At 32.9% G+C, this 21,915-nt stretch overlaps 1 protein-coding gene across 2 annotated transcripts in view; it reads left to right on the top strand.

The window, feature by feature from the left end:
* Window positions 1-21,915, top strand: part of STRN (striatin) — an 80,512-nt gene that overhangs the window by 15,726 nt on the left and 42,871 nt on the right. For both annotated transcript variants that reach the window (XM_039887415.1, XM_039887416.1), the window contains exons 2-3: window positions 10,519-10,622; window positions 17,611-17,684. In XM_039887415.1, coding sequence (XP_039743349.1) covers window positions 10,519-10,622; window positions 17,611-17,684 — 178 coding nt within the window. The remainder of the gene's footprint in view (window positions 1-10,518; window positions 10,623-17,610; window positions 17,685-21,915) is intronic.

The raw sequence follows: 21,915 nt of genomic DNA on the forward strand, positions 1-21,915 counted from the left end.
TTCATTTATTTTATGGCCTCTCTCTGTCATATCCGAATTGCCAATATCACTACTCTTGTGCTTTGGGGCCATTATTAAGTAAAATAAGAGTTATTTGAACACAAGCACTGCAATACCACAACAGCCGATCTGAAAACTGAGATGTACGGGGAACTTACATAGCATCGATACCTGCGATAAAGGAATAATTCATATCCCAAGTGGGAAAACGTGAGATTTAATCATGCTACCAAGAATGGCATGTAATTTAAAACTTAAGAATTGTTTCTGGAATTTTTCTTTTAATATTATTTTGGGCTGCAGCTGACTAAGTGAAACTGTGGAAAGCAAAATCATGGATAAGCGGGGACTACCGACTGTAATTACAGATGTCAAAACCTCAAGTGAAAAGCCGCAAAAAGGTGTGCATTTTGTGGGGTTGGGGGAATGAGTCTCTTTTACCAGTAAAGGATAAACTTTCCCAGAAGTACCTTCTCCCCATCCCCAGCAGACATCATATATATTTCACTGATTACATAGCTATGTCTGGCCACAAAAGACTCTAAGACAGCATTTGGCTTTCCAGATTCTATAGTGGAAAGTTACAAGATAGAAGGGATTGGAAATGTGTACCAATCCACAAGATCTACTACAATGTTTAAATAAGTTTTGGTAAATTTACTTCAAGATCTACAATAAACCCAATGAAATGATGATTATAAAAACAGTAATAATACAGAAAATGTTTGCATAACACAAAGTAACCTATAAAATTTTGTACCACGATTCTATCTATGTAGAGAAATTGGTTGAAAGAGAAATAAGAGGAAATACTTCAAATGATAAAAATAGAAACAGAAATAGAGTGTATCTGAACAGCTTTGTATACTTTTTTTGACGGGGTTGGGGGTTAGTGTGGAGGAAGGGGCTGGTTTGTATTTCTAAAAGCAAAATACCAGATCTTAAGAGGGTACATGTATAGCTTTGTCAGTCCCCTTTTGAAAAAAAATAATCAACTAATTTGTATTGCCACCAGCCATATAAAGATATATTGATTATTCATCTGTCTGTGAACGTTGGATTTTTTCATTTTAATTTATGTTTTAAATTTACCAGTTATATACATGATGTAGAACTGCCTTTTTTAAAACTTAAAAAAAAAATTCTAACTCATGGAAAGTTTCAAGAAGAGTATAAGAATTCTCACCCAACTTTACATTGTTAATATTTAAAACCGTGATAATTTGTATTTTTTGTTACTCATTAGACTCTAGTTTTCCATACAGTGATTTATCATCTATATAGTATCATGGCTCTTCATCAGTCTCATTTTTTTAAGTAGAATGAGATTATTGTATTGACCTTCTTTTAAAGGTAAGCCTTTTATTTATTTTTTTTTAGTTCTCCTGTTTATATTTTCTTTTCTGTTGTTTTTCCTTTGGAGCATATCCTAACATAGGTAATTATGTAAAATGTCTCGTGTTTGAATACTTTTTTTTTTACTACAAGTATTTTAACTTGATTATAATCATTTCAGGAACCAATGGCTTATGCTATTTCTGTAAGAATGTAAAAAAAGTATTGCCCCCTCACCCTTTTTTAACAAAAAACAATATTTTATGTAGCTTATAAGCTCTCTGAAAATAATAGACTGTGTCTGTGGCGGGACTGTTCTTCCAGTGCTTAGCACAGTTTTGTTACACAGTAAGCACTCAAGAAATGAATGGATGAGTTTTATTGCAGTATATTGGTTAGAATATGAATGACTAAGTTATTTCCTTTCAAAATGATTTCTTTTTGGTCCTAACAAGTATTAAATCGTGGTCTTTCCCTGATATTGTATTACTTCTGACTTAACATGTTTTTACTTAGTAGAATAGTGTGAATCACTTGTGGAAATCTCTGTTCTGTTCACTTTTATTCTGTTTATCAAAAGCTCACTAAACAGTGATTTTGTGCCAGAAACTTTGCTAGGCACTAGTGATCCAAAGGTAATTAAGGCACAGTTTGTATTTTAAAGAAGTTCATAGTTTACTAATTACTTTAAATGGAACCATTCAGTACCAGGCTGTATTGATAGTTGATAAATCGTCGAATAGATATTTTTAATTTTTATTTTGGTCAAAACAATACAGGCATGTAGTTAAAGATAAATAGTACTAAAAGGCTATGATAAAAGATAGTTGTTCCCTGATGTGCCATTCCCTGCCTCTAAGTATAACTCCTCAGAATCAACCATTTTTAAAAGCTCTTAATTGCCTTTCCCGTTATTTATTTATATTTCAAAACAATATTCGTATACTACTCCCTCTTTGTCAGTTTGAAATACTATCTACTAACTTCATGTATGATAGATGAAGGTTTAGCTATGTCATCCACTTTTACTTCTCCACTCTGCTTCCTATCCCCCAGTTATATCAAAATGTTTAAAAGTAATGTTTATGTTATTATGCAAATATATGTAAATAAGATCCACTTCTGAGCCAGCCAAATAGTATACTATAATTGTTTCTATAGTATAATAGTATTTGTCCCCAATAATTGTTTACTATAGTATAATAGTATAAATAATTGAAAACATTTTGTTTTCCAGGAGGTAATAATTACCTCATTTTTTTCATGGTTTAATTTTCTTTGAACATTGTTCTACTTTTTCCCCACATACTCCAGTAGCTTTTAAACACAAATTTATATGTGGTGAAACTTACTAAATAATTTCTCAGGCCCCTGTCTCTTTTTTTTCAACTATTGAGCTTATTCCTAGAGTTTCCTGTCTTGCTCTAATGTTGGCTACTTGCTATTTAGGCCTGTGAGGCAGATCTTACCCTAGAACTTTCTTTTGCTTCTATCCATTGTTAGAACTCTTCTTTCTTAAATCCTTTGTTTCCTTTTTAATTTGCCCTTTAAGTGGTATTAAGTCTCTTGAAAAAGGATGTATAGGAAGGAACTGTTTTTGGACATTTATATTCTGAAAATTATTGAATAAATAAAGTAAAATTTATGATTGAAAGGAATGTTAGATAAATTTGAGAAAAATTTTAGGAAACTCACTAGTTTGTTAAAAGATAAAGCTAGATGTGACATTAATACCAGATTAAAATTAAAGTTTTTAGTTGAACAGCAGTTCTGTACTTGACTTGAGAATTAAATAGGCATCCTGTTATATTTTATTCGTGTTTATTTTTATATTCGTCACTTTTGACTGTAACTATGTTTCTAGTTCTAGTTGCATATAACATATGCTACCAGTCCGCGCAGGTTTTATTCAGCATACATGTTTTATCCACTTGACTGTGAGCTGTTTTATTTGTTTTGTCACTACTTTAGTCCTCCTGTCAGTAATTTTTCCTGGTACAAAGTAGGTGCCAGTTAATATTTAAATGAATAAATGTGAATATTTTACATCTATGACTCAAAAGCCTCATTTATTAGGACACTGCACTGTTTCGTGTTAGCTTTTTTGTTTATGTATGTGTTCTGGTCTTGCACCCTAACTAGATTGGAGGTGTATTGCAAGTAGGAACTTGGTTTTATTTGTCTTTCCTGTGTATTCCCTTAAAGCAGTTTGGACCGTGTGGGTAGTAGGTATTCCCCAAAGACATGATTGAATTGAATGAAAAATGGTCGATTTTATTTTCTTATCAGGATATAGCTAAAAACACAGTCATAAACAAGGAATTTCGGAGAGAATCAAAAAGCTAGTGTGTACTTGTTTGCCAGCTTGAGTGCCTATGTAAGGTTTCATACTTCTGTGGAGTAAAGAGCTGGGGTTCTGAGACAGCTCTGTACCTTGCTCTTCATCAGCCTATTTGCTTTAATGTTGGCCTTCTAATATGTCACAGGTGGTGTAAGTCAGTGGTTCAAGTGTTGCTTCACAGTCCAGCATAGCATTACCCGTGTACACACTAGAAATGTAAATTCTCAGGCCCCACTCCAGACCTGTTGAATTAGAAACTGAGGGTGGGCCTGGCCCAAGAAATCTGTGTTTTAACAAGTCCTCTAGGTGATTCCGATACTAAAGTTTGATGTCACCAAGTCCTGACGCTGTCTTTAGGAGAGAGGGCTCACTAGAGGCAATGATTATATGCTAGAGAAGACCAACTAGGAGCCTACGTTTAAGAGAATAATCCAAAACTTTGCAGAGGGAATAGGTGTAGTTTATAGAAGACACTAAGATATAAAATTATTGAAACTTCATTGTGTTCTATTCCATAAGTTTTATTATTGACTTTTCAAGTATTTCTTTTATTTTTGAGTTTGAGAGTGAGACCCCTTAAAATAATCCAGTTTCTTGTACTTTAAGTTTTTGTAAAAGTGAGCGTTCTTTCTTTCACATAGTAGATGACCAAGAAACAACTGAAAAGTATCCAACCTAAACTAGTATTTTCCATATTTTTCATTTTGAATATACCTTTCAGTGATTTCAGTTTTGAGTTTTAACCCTTTTTTAATTTTAGAGTGCAGGATAGTTTAAGTGGTTTCAGTAAATTAAATAGTACATTTAAAATAATTTAATTGTTTATTAAATATCCCTGTGGATGTAGATGAACCTGCTTACATGTAGCAGGTTTATATTCCTTATATATCCTTTTGACAAATTAGAATTGAAAATAATACAGAAATGAATTTCCTATTTACCATATAGACTTAAATAATAAAATATCCACATTTGTTTTTATCTTTTTTATTTCTAATGGTTAGGAAATAGAAGGCCTCATTTTAGATATATAATATAAAAAACTTATAAGGCTTCATGGAAGTTTTATTTTCCTTGAAGATAATTCCAAAATTTTCTTTTTAAAAATAGGTTCCATTACTATTAGGTTTATTTTTGCGGATACATGGAAGTGTGATGGCTTATAATTTTTAAAAATATTATTTTATTTGTAACACTTTAAAGTTATTTCTATACCTTAACTACTTGATCAGATTGAATTGCATTTTTTTGGTTAAGATTTCTATTGCTTGGGACGTGGTTCCATAGTGCAGCGGTTAGCATGTCTGCTTTACATGCAGAAGGTCCTGGGTTCGCGCCCCAGTGGAGCCATGATCCAAGGTCTACAGCCATGCCATGCTGAACAAGCCTGATGTTTGATCTCAGAAGCTTAGCAGGGTCAGGCCTGGTTAGTACTTGGATGGTAGACCACCTAGGAAGACCAGGTGCTGTAGGCATAAATAATAATAATAATAATAATAATAATAATAATAATAATAAAAGATTTCTGTTGCTCGTTTTAATCTCACTTTTCCTGGAAATCTGAAAAGTTCAGCAGAGTTTACTGTATGAGAGAATGTCAAAGTGACAATTAGTGCAGGCAGAGACAAGATTTCTAAAAAAGTATTCAAATTGCAGCTTAATGGTACATGGAGAAGTGTACCTATAAAGTAAAAAAGTAAATAGCTGGATTCATCGCTATTCCGTATTATTGGACAATGTTGGAGACTAGGAATATACTTACTCTCTAACTAGAGGTCCGTGTCTCTTATTTCAGAAGGAATTACGTTGTAGTGTGATATACTATCTCCCTACATCCCTTGTAGATGTGCAGGAAGAAATTTTAAGGGGCTTTTAGACCATACATTCTTTGTTATATCCTTGTTGCTAATACCCCCACCACGTTGGGTGTGCGCCTTGAGTTTTTTAAGTGCCGATTCATTCATGGTCTTGGACTGTCACATTCATTTGTAAGAATGCTATTCCCCTTTAGAATACAAAACGTTTAATCTCTTAGTGCTTCTTTTTTCTCCTTTGTAATAATAATGAATTTGAATCAAAATATCTAAGACAATCTGTAAACTGGTGGCTTGTGGAACCAAAGCTGTTGAACGAATTTTGTTTGGCTGTAATAGCCTTAAAATTTTTCGATTAAGAGACTTTATGCATAGTAACATACTTGTGGTACAGCATTCAAAAGGTATAAGTGGGGAGGGAATGTATACACTTAAATGTAGGTTCAACTCCTACCTATCCTTCTCTCGCCTAGCCACTCAGTTACTTTCTTTAGAGAAGTTCACAGTTACTACCTACTTGTGAATCGTTCCAGAGATATTATCTACATGTAGAAGCATAATGATATATTTACCTTTTCTTTTTTAAGAAAACCAAATGGTTTCAAACTACATACAGTATTTGGGTCTTAACTTTTTTGTTATTTTTTTATTTAATCTGTCTTGTATATCATTCTATATCAGTATTTTACAGCTGCACATCTGTAACAACTGCATAGTAATCCTTTGTATAGCCATATCCCGCTTTCCTTCTTCCTTCCTTCCTTCCTTCCCATTCTTCCTTTAATCCTCCCTTCTGTCTCTCTCCTTCCCCCTGCCTTTTCAATTAAATAATCCAGTTCAGACAATACTATCCTGCCAGATTAGAAGAATCTTTACTTGATATTTAATATTTATTTTGAAAGGGTGAAGGATTTATACTAATTATCACATTTTAGATTCATGTTGTTTTTACAGAAGGAATTAGCTTTCTTTTGTAAGGATATGTGTTTTAAGACCTTTTGTTTCTAACTTTCTGAGTAGATTTTTCCAGAGGGGAAAAAATTAACACATTAACTCTTCCTTTATTTTTATAATCTTAGTTCAGGACCTATTTTCTTCCAGTTGTATTCATGATTTAACCATTTCCTTATATATGGTCATTTGAATCGTACATATATTCTTGTCTGTATTTTTTTGATATATCATTTCACACATGTAAATACGTTTGAAGGATAACAATCTAGAATTAGAATTGTTGCGTAGAGTTATGCATTTACAAAGTTGATAGATGTTGCCAAATTATCCAATATAGTGATAAAACCGATTTATATCACCACAGCCAAAATACAATTTTTCCTCACCATATTGTATTATTAAATTATTGAACTTTATTGACCTGATGGAGGAGAAATCTGATTTTACTTTTAATTGGCATTTCTCTTACATGTGACATTGAACATCTTTTTAATATGTTTGATCTTTTTGTATTTCCTTCTATAATATGTCCTTTGTTCATTATCTTTTTCTTATTGATTTGTAGGTGCTCTTAATGTATTAAGAAAACTCTTGTGATTTGTGATATATCCGTTTTCCTATTGATATTCATTAAAAAAGAATTCTCTTATTTCTCATGATAGTTTTTCAGCAACCTTTTTATTGACATACGTAAATATTTTATTTTTTGAGGTGAAATTTATTAGTCTTTTATGGTTTTGAGTTGTCTAGAAAGGCATTCTTAACCCTGAGGTTATTAAAACAAAAACAAACTCTACCTTTTCTTTGAATGCATTGGGGTTCCTTTACAGTTTTCTGATCTATTTGGCATTTGTTTTGATGCAAGAAATATTTTTCAGATGGCTGCCTATCAACATTTATTGAATAATTTACATTGTCCCCTGTGATATGCATGCAGTGTCATCTTTAGCTTTTACTAAATTCTCTATGTATTTGGGTTTGTTTTTGGATTGTCTTTACCACATCTCTATCTGTTCAAGCATCGGTACCACTTTTTAAGTGACTATAGAATCATAATAAGTTTTAAAATATTTTAGAGCTTTTAAGTAATTTGTTTATTCTTGCTTATTTAATTTTTTATATGTACTTTAGAATCATCATCGTGTATGAAGCTTTTCAAAAACACCCTGTTGGTATTTTAATTGGCTTGCATAATGTTAAAGATTAATTTAGGGAGAAATGAAATCACATGTAATGCGTATTCTTTTTAAGAACATCGTTTTGCTTCTCATTTGTTCCAGTCAATTTTTGTGCTCCTTAGTGCCATTTAGCTTTTATATTTTTCTTATAAGGTTTATTCTAATCATTTTTGTTATAAATGGGAGCGTTTTCTTTCATTATATTATCCAACTGGTTGCTTTTATAGATGCCCGTGCATTTCAATTTATTATTTTATATGCAGCTACTTTACTAAAACTCCTTTATTTTTTATAATAGTTTATAGGTTGTTTTCTTGGACTTTCCAAGTATCCACTCCTGTCATTTGCAAATAGTAATTTTATTTCCTCTTTTCTATTTTTAAACTTGTTTTTTTCGTAACTAATGATATCGGCCACCACCTCCAGAACAATGTTAAATATTTGTGGTGTAAAAATAAACATTCTTGTTTTTTTTTCTGATTGTCAGCACTTCTAGGGTCTCTTCATTATGTAAAATGCTGGTTTTCAATTATATTGTTTGTATCTTATCACATTAAAGAAGTTGGCATAGTGTTTGTTTCAAATTTTTAAAAAATTGTATATTGACAGAAGAGTTTCAAGAGCAGCACAAAGAATCTTTTTTCCTAAACCATTTGAGGGCAAGTTGCCAGCCAACCTGATGGCCTGTTGTCTCCTACCAACTACGCTAGGGTTTATTTCCTAAAACAAGTACTGTCCTATGTAACCACATAAGGCCATCAAAAACAGGAAACTAACACTAATATATTACTACCATCTAATCTTCAGACCCCATTCATGTTTTGCCAGTTGTCCCAATAAAGTCCTTTTATAGCCAGATTCAGCCCAGAATCATACATTATTCATGTCTTTTTAGTATCCTTCAATCTGAAACAGTCTTTCTTTGACTTTTATTACCTGATACTTTTGAAGATTACAAGAAAGTTAATGTAAAATTTGAATTTGCTTGATGTTTCCTTGTGATAGATTTTAGGTTATGCATCTTTGGCCGAAGTATCACGGTGGTGTTCTGTGATCAGCAAGGAATATCACAGATATTACTCCTTTTTGCTTGCCTTTTCTGGGCACCTTCATCTTTGTAATCTTTCTCTTTAACAATTTTGGTCATTGTGTTTTTATTAAGTGTTTAGTTATCCAATATGTGAATTGATAGGAAGATAGGAAAGCAAGTGTACTGGGAGCATAAGGAGATAGCTGGTGTCTTGGGGAATGAGTCACAATACATGCATTTAAAGCTGACTATATTTGAGTATATAGGCTGAAGTTTCAGAATCATCTGGGACCAGTGATGGTGGTAGAAATAGGAAAGTAGCCAAAAGATATGGAGAGGAAGGAAATGATAAATAATTTTATTATTACTTTGATTATATGCTTATATTGATTAGATGATTATTTTTAATTAAAGCCATTTTGAAGAGTGTATAGAATTCTATGCCAGAGCATGGTTTGGCCAAACAAGTTGGGCTGTCACATGTTTTTGACAAGACTTTCATTTTCGTCAGCTTTAAATGCATGTATTGTATTATTATTATGCTTATATAAAATGATCTCATTGCAGAATGCGTAATTTCAGTAAGTTTTTATGATCATTAAGTATAGGTATTTGATATCTTTTGTGTATACAATTGAATTATTTTTAGACTATTTTAAATTATTTCAATAAGATAATCCTTTTAATTGCAATTAAAATTTTAAAAGCTCATTGAAATGAGAACAAAAACACCACCACCTACATCTTGAAAGTTATAAGAAGCTCAGTGAGTTGGATTTTATGTTCATTTTGGTACCAAATCAATAGAAATTAGTATCATTCAAACTAAGTAGAAGTAAGTTTAATGGCTCGCTCCCTAAACTTTAGTTGGACAATCTCTACAATTCCTTAAGGATGTGGTAAGATCACCATTAAATGTAAGTTTTTGCTTACTTAAATGGAAAGCACTGTAGAAATGTAAATAACATTGTTGTCTAGGTTAATATAATAAAAATGGGAGAGAAAACATATGGGAATAGTGAAATATAGTTATTTTTGATGGCCCTTAACTAGGCCTCCTACACTGCTCTTAGTAGTGTTAGGAGTTACTTTAACAAGTAACTTTTTAATTATTCTGGAGAGCAGCTCATTCCTAGCTCATTCCTAGCCCCCTGTTTTACTGAAGACAAGCGTTTCACAGTGTTTCATGTTAAAATGTAGGTTTTTTCCCCGCTTGGTAATTCTTTGGAGGAGCCAGCAAACAACTGAGGACCATTATGTTTAATTTTCCTTTTTCCAACTTTCACTTTATTTTTTCCTGCATATTAAATCTCCAGGAGGGGAGGTGGAAGAAAAGCAGCTATTTATTGTTTGTAGAGGAGGTCCAGGATAAAGTCTTTCAACAAGGAATCCACCACAAATTTAAATGTATGGTGAAGCTCTGAGAACTCTTATTTGCAAGTGTATCATAAGAACTCATGATTTCACTTTTCCTTCTTTCCTCATCTTCACTCTGTATAAAAGAGAAAACCCCTCAATGCCTTGGGAACAAACACTTGAATATACTCATACTGTATACTTTGCATATGTCTGCATTTAGATTATAGATTGTTTTAGATTATAGACTCTTAGATGATATGGACTATACCTTGTAACCTCCCTAGTCAGAAGTAAAATGCATACAGATGTCCTTTAAGAAAAAAGCCTTTCTTTTTTTTTTTTTTTTAATGCAGTCAATGCCTTCTCTGTACTTACTTACTTTGTGACAGATACGTAAAGAAAAAATTTTGCATTTAGTCCTGCCTTCCAAAGGTTCTTTCTTCAGTTGAGTTTTTAAAAAATTTTATTTGGTCTAAACTGAGTTTTGTCTTTCTTTTCCTTCCTCAGGCGCAGATTGCCTTCCTTCAGGGGGAAAGGAAAGGTCAAGAAAATTTGAAGAAGGATCTTGTGAGGAGGATCAAAATGTTGGAGTATGCTCTTAAACAGGAAAGGTAATTCAGTATGGTGGAAAATAGTGTTCTCTTAAATTTTAGAATAATGTTTCTGTCATTCCTAAAACAAATCCCCCAATTTTAATACTTTATACTTCTGAATTCAGGAAATAGCTTCTGTAATATGTTAATTTAATTTATTAATTTTTAATAATAATGACCAATAAACTGATTCATGTGATTAAAAAATTTTAGCAGTATTTTTCCCTACCTTGCCCTTTCTTAAGAAACACATGCATCTTGAACTATTAATATTCATTTCTTTATGGAAGTAAAATAGTTTTTTGGTTGTAAAAGAAATTTCTATAATGCTTACAACCCTTTTCCTATCATCCAGTATTATTCATTTGATGTATTTTCTTTGGAAAAAAATTGTTCTGGCAGACTATCTTTTTATAGACTTTTTTTGGTGTTTCGTTTCTTTGCTATCAGCTTCATATCCTTTCAGAAGCAAATTTTACCTTTCTATTTTGCTGGTGTCCGAGATACTCAAGTAACTAAACTTGGGTCATAAGTAAAGGATAATCGGTCATAGATGAGAGTTTTGAAAGTTTTCATATGAATTAAGTTTATTTGCTTTAATGGATGGTCTGTGGATTTTCTTGTCAGCAGTGTGAAAGTTCTTTGTTTTGAGTACTTGATAGGTGATACTGAAGTTCTCAATTTTGTTTTAGTTTTGATGATCACATGCTTTTCTTAGTATTTTGAAGTTGATGAATGAGCTATTTGCAAAACTACTATAAAGTAACAGATGATATTTATGATTATCAAGAAATAGACAAAACTGTTGGAAATTGCGTTTACCTTCCTGTGGGGTCTTTAAATGGCACAAGAGATTGAAAGTAGATTGATGTCTTAGTGAAAAACAGGCAGTCCTTTTCCTTGAGAAGTTGATTGAAAACTGCATTGGGGAGGTGGGGAAAACAAAATTAACTACATTTTTAAAAGTAATAACTTGGGAATATTTGACCTTTTAAGCTCTCTGAGTTATAGGCATAAGAGAGAGAGTGTTAACATTAAAATGGCAACTATTAACTACTATATACTAGGCTCTGAGGCTTAAAAACTAAGTAACTAGAGTTGCCGTGATTCAGATCCCTCAGATCTGTCTGCTCCTGAAGCCTGTACATCATCCTATCTCCTATGACAGAATTGAAATATACAAATCCTGCAGTAACCAAGAATGTAGTGTGTTTGTGTGTATGTATGTGTGTGTCCCTTCTCATTTAACATATTCACTAATCTATGAATCCAACTTCAGCACTGTGTTGGAGCTGAGTATAAACATAGTCATAGTTCTTGTCTTTAAGGGCCTAGAGTAACTGGAAGCAGACTTAGGAACCACAGAGTTGCAGTGCAGTCTGATAGGTGCTTTGGGAGAAGTCTGTACAGGGTACTATGGGTTCACAAAGAAGGGAGTGGTTATTTCTGTCTGGAAGATGAAAGTAGAAAAGAGTGTAATTAAAGGAGGTGAGACTTGAACATCAACATAAAAAAATAATGTGTTTGCCAGATAGGTAAGGTTCTGCAAGTAGAGAAGATATGTTTGACATGGAATAAAGTAGTTGGGTGTCTCAGAAATTTGTAATTACTGTGTATGGAAGGTAGGACATTTGTTGTGATTTGGTAAACGAAAACGGTAGATATGGGCAAGAGCCAGATCATGGAACCTTTAATTTAGGAATTGAAACTTTAATCTTACACATGATAGGGAACATTGAACATTTTCAAAACTTATTTTGAAATAATCTCAAACTAATAAAAAGTTGCAAGAACTGTATACCATTTACCCAATTTACTAGTTGATGGGGTTTTACTTTTATCATGCACACTATAACATATTGTTTTTTCCTGAATCATTTGCTACTTAGTTGTAGACATTATGTTCCTTCTCCCCTAAATTCTTCTGTGTATATATTCTAAGATCAAGGACACTGCCTTGTATAATTATAGCTCATTGTCGAATTAAGGAAATTTAATGTTGCTATAGTTCCATTATCTAACATAGCCCGTATTCATATGTTCTAATGATGATCTTTATAGCATTTTTTTCCCCACCAAATGTCCCAGTAATGATCTTGAGTTTTTTTTCCCCCTGGTCCAGGTCCTAGTCTAGGAATACTTATTGTATTTAGTCGTCATGCATTTGAAAGGTTTTAAGCATGGAATAGTGTGAAGTAGATTTTAGAAAGATCATACAGATCTCAGTGTGGAGGATGGACTGGAATGGTCTGTTAATACAAGCAAGAAGTTCGTAATAGTCTAGGATGAGGAATGATAACATAGTAGCTGCTGGACTGGGGGAGACATCAGTCATGGAACATTTTAAGTAGAAAGAATTCATACAGTTTGGAAGATGATTGGGCATAGGGAATAAGGAAGAAAGATAATTCAAGAATGATTCCTAGGTTTCTGGTTTGAAGTGTGAGGTTTTTGTTTTGTTTTGTTTTTTTTTTTGGAAATTAACAAATGAATTAAGGATAAGAATTAAGGGTCGAAAAGTAGATGTGGTAGACAACACATAACTAGAGATGTGTATTTGGGAATCATCAATATTGTGAGTAAAGTTATAGAAATAGTTGAGATAAGCAGAACAAGTATTGTGGGAAGAGAAGAGAACCACAGGAGCCGTAGGAAATGGAATTATTTGGAAGAAAAGGCAGAGGAAGAAGAGCCAACAAAACAGTGGTTGGAAAAGGAAGGAGAGAGCAGTATATTGGAAGCAAGCTAAAGAAGGTGGGAGTTTGACAATCGCAGGTGCCAGACAAACTCCAAATAAATTGTATGCTGAAATAGTCATTTGGATTTGCCAGTTAGGAGCTTATTGGTATCCTTGCCAGAACAGCTTTAGTGAGGTAGTAGGAACATAAACCAGATCATGGAATTGAGAAGTGAGAAGGATAGATAAAGTGGAGACAGATAAAAGTCGCATATTTTTCCAGTAGCTTGACTTTGGGGAACAGAAGAGATAAAGAACTGGCTGCTCCTAGGGAAGATTTTTTTTTTTTTTACACTAATGGGATTCTCTTGGAAAAGAATCTCTGATTATTTTTATCTTTTGAAGCTTATGGAATGATTTGAGATTATTCCTGATGTAATGGCACTGTTGAATTGTAGTAAATTAAGGAATTTTTAAAAAGCATTTCTTTGTAGATTAGTGCTCTTAAACATTTGTTTTTTTACTTTGAAATTTTTTTTCTAATGCCTTAATGCAAGTAATTTTTAAAAACTTTGGAACTGTAAAATATTTTTTTCTCTTGATTCTGAAATTATTTTTTAATGCCATAAGCCTTAAGCCAATTAAAAAAAAATTGAAGCATAAATGTAGAGAGACTAATATCTTTTATGTACACCGCCAAGCCATAAACATTAACGTTTTTGTCAGTCTTGCTTTTTCTTGATCTATTTTAGAGCAAATTCTACACATCTTGTCATTTAATCTAGAAACACCGTAGTGGGGATCATGGTTTGAATTGCTGTGTTATAGGTTTTCTAAATAGTCCTACTTAAGAAGATCTAAAATTAAATAAAACTGAACCTTTAACATTACAGCAGGATTACTTACTCACCTAGCAATGGGCTTATGAAAGCAGTCTACTTAGTTAAGTGTGATAAAATTTACAAAATGAGCAAATTTACAGGTAAACAATTTTCCAAGAATACACAGTCTAAGGTAACTTCAGTAACTTCAATAGTGAAGAACTTCAAATTTTACATAAAATATAATTCTGAAACATTTCTTCCATTTTTCCTCATTTCTTTTATCTGCACTACTGTCCTCCTTATTTCTAATATTTCCATATTCTAATTCATCTTCCACATCCATTGGACTCATTTTCTAACACACAGATATTATATACCTGTTCAAAAATATCTGGCTAATTTCATAGTTCTTTGTAAAATCTTTTACATCGAGGCCCCTTTCTGGTCCTATACATACACATGCGAACTCATGCACACACTGTTAGCTGTTTTTTGACCCACTTTGTATTTTTTTGTTTGTTTGTTTTTACACTTTGAGGACATTTAAGATGTTCCTTCTGAAAAGAATGCCCTCTACATAATTCCATTCACCTGACTGGGAAACTACTGGTGTTTTGAGTTTAGGTAAAATCTCATGTGTTCCCTTCTTTTTGGTAGGCCTCCTTGACACCACCTTTGACAAAATTAGATAATCTTTTATCTGAATTCCTGTAACAAGTAATATAACTCTTACCCCACAGTGTGCTATAGTCATTTACATTTCTGTCTCTTAGGCATCTCCTTGCCTTCCCCCTTATGACTGACTACAAGCTGGAGGTTATTTCTATAGAGTACCTGACATGTCATAAGAATTCAATAACAGATTTAATCAAATTATTTTTAACATCCATTTTTAAAATGTAATTGAGATGCCATGTTATATTCTTAGCATGTTATATCTGACTTTAAAACAAAACTGTAATGGGACTTCTTTAATATAATTATATAATTTTATGCTTTTTTATCCAGTAGAAGCCAATTAGGAGGTCTAGCTATGTATCAAATATACAGTTCTTAGACATGAGCTCTGCTTTTAACTTACAGTCAGATTTAGATAGAAAAAGATTAGGGAACAAGAAGATTAGTAACATAGTGAGATGAAGTATTAAAATAATGGGAAACAATATGAGTAAGAAAGTATTTTAGCATATTGACTTCAAAGGGGATGTTACTAAGTTCAGCAAGTTTCTGTAAATTATTTTTTTGTGAATTTAACAATTCAGCAAGGGGACAGATTTAAGGCAACACAGGTTGCAAACAGAGCAGTTCTTTACTTATTTTTGTCTTTGTCTAATTTTTTTGTCTAAGTTATCATGAAATGTTAGTTCATAGCATTTTATTATTTTTGTTACATATATTATATAAAATGTTTTCTATTCCCTTTTTTGTTTCTTGGTTGCAGTTTTTCCTAAGACCACTAGAATGCACTATAATGCAGTATTTTGTTTTCGAAAATGTTTTTCTTACACACACACACACACACACACACACACACACACACACACACACACACACACATATATGCATATACACACACAAAAATATATAAATTAACTTTATAAAATTTTATTGGTACTTCTATTCTTTCCCCTGGCCAGTTACTTTCAATTGTTGTTTTGACTTCTGGGAGGTATTGTTACTTTGTCTTATGGTAGATGAAGTATGTTTCTGAAAAATCTGAACATCAACAATTACAGTAAGAACCTTGTTTACTTTCTGGTAACTATAAGTCTAATTAATAGATATAAATCTTACCCTCTACTAATCAGCATTATTACAAATTGAAATAGACCGGGAAATGTTTAGCCTGGTGATAAAATTTTTGTGATTAAGAGAAGCATTGAGAATAGAAAAAAAAGAAGTTCTAGGTAATTTGGAATGAAATGTTTACTAAAAATAAAGAAATACATATGGTTAATTAGCCAAATAACACAAAATAGTCTCCCTTCTGCATCGGTTCACTGATTTCCCTTCCCAAAGGAAATCTCTTTAACTGATGTCTTATGTATCATGGATCCTTCCAGAAATGTTCATTATGCATATGAGATATATAATCTCATATATGTGAGATATATATATATATATATCTCACATATAAAACACAAATGTACATAGTATTTACATATATATAAATATATAAATATATATATATCACATATAAAACACAAATGTACGTAGTATTTTGTACCTTGTTTTTTTGCTTAAGCTTAGAGATCAGTCCATATTAGAAGACAATTTTTTTTCTTTTTAATGGGTACATATTACTACAAAACATTTTATCTATATTCAAAACATATAAAGACTAATATAAAAAATACTAATGTACTCACCACCTACCTTAAGAAATAGAACATCAGCTGTCTATAGTTTTTATAGGTTTTCTTAAGATTCCCCTCTATATAAAATGTTGACTTTACTGTTTTAACTGCAAAATAATTATACACAATAATATGAAGAGTTCTTGTACTTCACACAGTTGAGCAAATAATTTTCATTTTTTTAATACTTTTCTTGAAATATAAAAACTGTATAGTAAGTGCTCAATTAGTTTTTAACAAAAAAAACCTTTCAAATTCAGCCTTGTTATCCTTTCATTACTTCTTTATTACCTAGGTTTTCAAATTATTATTGTTGTAATTATCGCAATCTCATTGTGTTGAATATTTATTGTAAATGACCTAAATATTTAGGGAAACAAGTCAAAATATACAGATACATTAAGTAAGTATGGCCATTTTCAGTTAACCTTAAATTTTTTTACCTTATCTGGATTATTTTTCTGGTCTCAGATGGTTAAATCTGGGATGGTTAAGTCAGATTAACCAGAAATAACATTTGGATAGTTTTTAGAAGATAGACAAGAATTCCTGTTCACAGTTCTTTCTGAGTTCTTCCTGAAAAGGCAAAGGATACTTTCACTATTAAAAAAATTATTCATTCCTGTTGGAATATCTTATTCAACATTGATGATTTAGGCTGGTTGCTCCTCCCTCCTTTGGATTGCTCAATGTAATGCATATTTGGCAAGTCACGATTGCCTGACAAGGCACAGTATTACAGATGATTTTTTTAAAACTCAATTTTGTGAAAGATTAGTCTTTTACAAGCTTATTTCACAATACAAACTTTGTCTACTGCTTTCAATAATAGAATTATACTCTAGCAGTCATCAAGAAAATTTAAATACAACAAAAACTAGAATGTCAGTATGTTCATTAGTAACTACAGAAGGAAGATTTGTGGTTTCCCAGTGTTAGTCCTTTATTTGTTAAAATAGCACTTGGTGATATAGCAATGAAATGATAAAGGCAAGCACTTCTGTATTATGACTTTGACACCCTGGAAGGCTATGAGCCTTTGAGAGTTAGCCAGGACTACTGCATACTGATGACTACTCCTATTACATATCTAAAAGTTCATTTAAATATGTTTTAAGATGGTTTGTATTTTCTCATTTCTTTGTTAGAGCCAAATACCACAAGTTGAAATATGGGACAGAATTGAATCAGGGAGATATGAAGCCTCCAAGCTATGATTCTGGTAAGCTAATTTTAAAGGAAGTCTAAGTGATTAAAAAGAAGTTAATATCTAGTGTTTTGTAGCAACAATATTTATAACTGCAAGGTAATTTCTAATTATTTACATATTAGTTATTTTTTTTTGACCTACTTACCTTTTGGCACTAATCATCAAGTGTCATTTAGATTATTTTCTGCCTCCTTCCTTCCTTTTCCCTTTTCCCCTTTCTTTTAGTTCCCCATTTTCTGCTTATGTTCTACACTTACTGAAAGGATCAGAATTCATGGGGTAACATGCACCAACATAACCAAGTCTTGCTGGGTCTCCCCCGTATTAATGGGAACTTTGAGATGTGCAGTACAAAGTATATCATGCTCTTGAAATCCTGAGAAAAAGAGTAGGAATTATGGAGGTAAGAGATTTCTTCTTTAATTACAGGGAAATTCTTCATCCCGTAAACTTTGATCCCTCAGTTTCAGGTGCAAAATTGTTTTGGACTTTCATCCACAACAGATTCTGTAACTAGATCAGCTTTTAACAGCTGACACATTTATTATCTTTTTGTGTTATTTCTTCTTTTTCCTTCTACCTTCCTTTTCACCCCACCAAACAATATAAAAATAGAACTGGTAAACAATTAGATATTAAACAATATAGACGAGTTATTTGTAGATGTAGGGAGAAGTAAGAAAAGTTGTTCAGAACTTATCACCATGTTTCAAGTGAGTGTTTTTGACATAATTTCAGATTAAATTCCTGGATCAAATATCTGAAGATAATCAATTATTTATATTTACTGAAATGCTAGGGGCTTTATGTATATTTACTATAATTCTTAAAATAGATATTCAATAAAGATAATACTATTCTTATTGTACCTATGTGAAATTAAAACTCAGAGAAGTGGAGAAACTTATACAAGGTCACATAGCTATTAAGTAATGGGAATATGGATCTGAGCCCACATCTGTCTGATTCCAAAATTTATATTCTTCCCATTTTAATGTGCTGCTTCTATATTTGACAATGTACGAAAGAATTTTACAAAATAAGTTCTAAGCGTGTTGCCTATTTTATAGTTCAGTTCAATGTGGTAATGTTATTAACATATTTACACAGTTGAATAGTGAATCCTTGAGAATTAGTGCAATACCAGTTGATCAACGGCATATTTTTTCCTTTGTTTTTTTAATTGTTATGTTTTGGTGTCTCTTAACTTGAGATGCACTTGAATTAAATTTTTTTTTTTTTTTAATCTAGGGTAGTTGTTAAAGACTGTCCTAAAAATACAGTATAATGTCTTGTTCAAAGAAGTGAATTTATTTAGTACTTTTACAGTAAAAAGTTTGTTTCCTAATTTTTAGATATCAATTTAGGAGTATAAAGTCCTAGTTGCAATATATACAAAATGTTTATAAGTAAACAATATGGCTCAGTAGGAATAGTTTGGGCTTGAAATCAGATACAAAGAAGTTTGACTCTGCTCTAACACGTTAAATACCTGTGATATTACCTAATCTCTCTGAGGTTGCTTCATTCCTTATCTGTAAACTGGGAAAAATTCTGGAAATACTTCCTAACTGCCAGGTTTATTTGCTTAATATACAGTACCTAGTTAGTACCTAGTATCATTCTATCAATCTTTCACACTACCTGTTTATCTTGCAAATATTAAATGTGTAATACTTGTCAGACCGAGCACCAAATTCTGTGAATAAGATGATAAAGCCCTATTGGATTTTTCAGGGAAGATACGAAAAAAGTGATTATAGTAGTAAAATGACATGTATAAGGGGGAAAGGTAAAGGTTTTTTGTTATAGAGCGTAATAGCGGGGAAATCAAATCTAGTCTTAAGTGTTTAAGAAAGGATTACTGCAGGAAGTGGTATTCAAAGTTGACATCTGAAGGACAAGTAAGAATTACTCAGGAAAAGTAGACTGACTAAATGTTTGTTGAATGAGAAGTGGGGAAAGAGTATTAGCAGTAAAGTTTCTGAGGTAAGAATTTGGCACATTTGAGAAATGAAATAACTGGCTAGTACTGGAAAGGAGGGAAGGAGTGTTTTAGGTGCAGCCAGAGAGTTAGCCAAGGACAGATGGTAAAATGTGTCATGAGGGTCTTGTAAAATATGTTATGGAGTTTATTCTTTATCCTAAGAGTTATGAGAAGGCATTTGGAGGACTTAATTAGGATTCTTGTGATCAGATTTGCTCTTAGATCTGAAAATGGATTAGAGAGGAGCAGAACTGGAAATGGGGAGCTGGTTAGAGGACCATTACAGCCATGTGGGTGGATGAGGAAGGGAAAAAAAGGAGAATCAAAGATGACTTCCACATTTCTGATTTAAAAAACTAGACCAGAAGTAGGTTTGGAAGATAGTGAGCTCACTTTTGGATTTATTTGTTAGGCAATCAAGTGAAGATGGCTAGTAGACAGGTTGTGGGTCTGGAGTTCAGGCCACGGGTATGGGTTTGATGTGTGGATTTGAGAGGCATCACCGTATAGTACTGATGGCGTTCAAAGCCATTGGAATGGAAGAACACATCCAGGGACTTATGCAGAGTGAGACGAGGACCTAAACTGGAACCCTGAGGAATGGCAAATTTAAGAAACTGATAGAGGAATAGAAACTTGAAAAGGAAACCGATTAGGAGTCTCTTAATAGTAGGAGGAAAACCAGTAGAAGCCAAGACAAGAGAGAGTTCCCAGAAGTAAGGAGCCTTCAGCATCACTGATTAATATCCATAGGGATGAAGAGTTACCTCTAGAATTTAATGACACACAAGTCACTAAGAACTTTATTGTGAGCAGTTTCAGGGGAGAGGTGAGAGCAGAAACTTAGACATGAGTGGAAAATGAAGACTAAGTATAGTCAATTTTTAGTAAGCTTAGGTTGCGAAGGTGAAGGAGAGGGAGTAGAAGACCATAGCTGAATGGAAATGTGGGGTCAAAGAAGTGCGTAATATTTTTTAAAAGAGGAACAAATAAAAGGGAGAGAGTAGAGATATTTGAAAAAGGAAGGTATCTGAATAAGTGATAGGGATTGGATTCTGAACACAGCTGGAGAATGGCAGGAAGAGCAGCATGTCTTTTTTTTTTCATCAAGAGAAAGAATGTAGAAAGTTAGGTGATGGATTTGTAGGTTTGGTTTTCAGTTTGGTAGAGGTATTTAATATAGCTTTATGTATGAGACAATTATCTGCTAAGAGTATGTCAGAGGTTTCAGAAAAGTAGAGATTTAAAATAGTAATGAACAGAGGGACAAACTGTCTAAGAAATAGTAGGATTGAGAAAAGCTAAGGGTCTAGTCGAGGTGTGTGATCATGAATTTATATGGAAGCACTCGTCTGCACATTTGGCAGCCTAGGTAAAAGTTAAAAAGGATGAAAATAATTAAATTCACTGAATTCGTGGAGAGACAGGGGAATAAGAAAAATTGAGTACATTGGCGAAAGAATGGTTGAAGTGATAGATTGAACTAAAACTACAGAAGGAAGGAAGTGAAGACAAAAAGAGGCTAAATGGGTCAGCAGATTTTTTCCGGGGCCTGATAGTAATGTTTGGGCTTTGTAGGCCATATGTTTGCTGGTGCAGCTACTCAACTCTGCTGTCATAACATAAAAGCAGCCACAATAATGAATAAGGGTGGCAGGCCAGGTTTGACTTGTACGCTGTAAATTGTTGGCCCTTGGTCAAAAGTCTTAGCTAAATCAAAGATGTAGTGAATTGGAAGTACTGAACCCGAAGGGTATACTCAGAGAGTGAGTTTGTGCTGTGGCATTTCTTCATGATGACAACATGTAGGGTATGACAGCTAGAAAGGGTGGTGGTCGTGGAGAGGCTGAAGTGGGGCTGGCCTGGGCGATCACCTTGTTTGGAGCACTGTCAAGGGATTTACAGGTGACAGTGATAAGGACAGCACTGGAGAGGGTAGAAGGTGGTGTATCCAAACAGGGTAAACCCAAACGAAGCAGGGACTGTTCCATTCTTCGTTTAGCCATTTACTGTGTTTTCCTAAAACTGACAATCTAGACATTTTCTGAAACATTTTTCACAAAAAAATAGTTTCCCTTCTGACTTTTTTTTTCTGTTTTGTTGCACTTCCAAACCTTCACGTTTCTACTTTAGGAGAATATTACCTCAGGTTACGGTAAAATCTATTTATCTTCCATATTTCAGTTTCTCCTATTTAATGTTAGAAGCCAGATATATTATTAAAAATGGAATTTTTTTCTCCAAAGTGACAAATTC

The sequence above is a fragment of the Pteropus medius genome, unplaced genomic scaffold (genome assembly GCF_902729225.1).
Source record: "Pteropus medius unplaced genomic scaffold, Ma_sr-lr_union100, whole genome shotgun sequence".
Lineage (NCBI taxonomy): Eukaryota > Metazoa > Chordata > Mammalia > Chiroptera > Pteropodidae > Pteropus > Pteropus medius.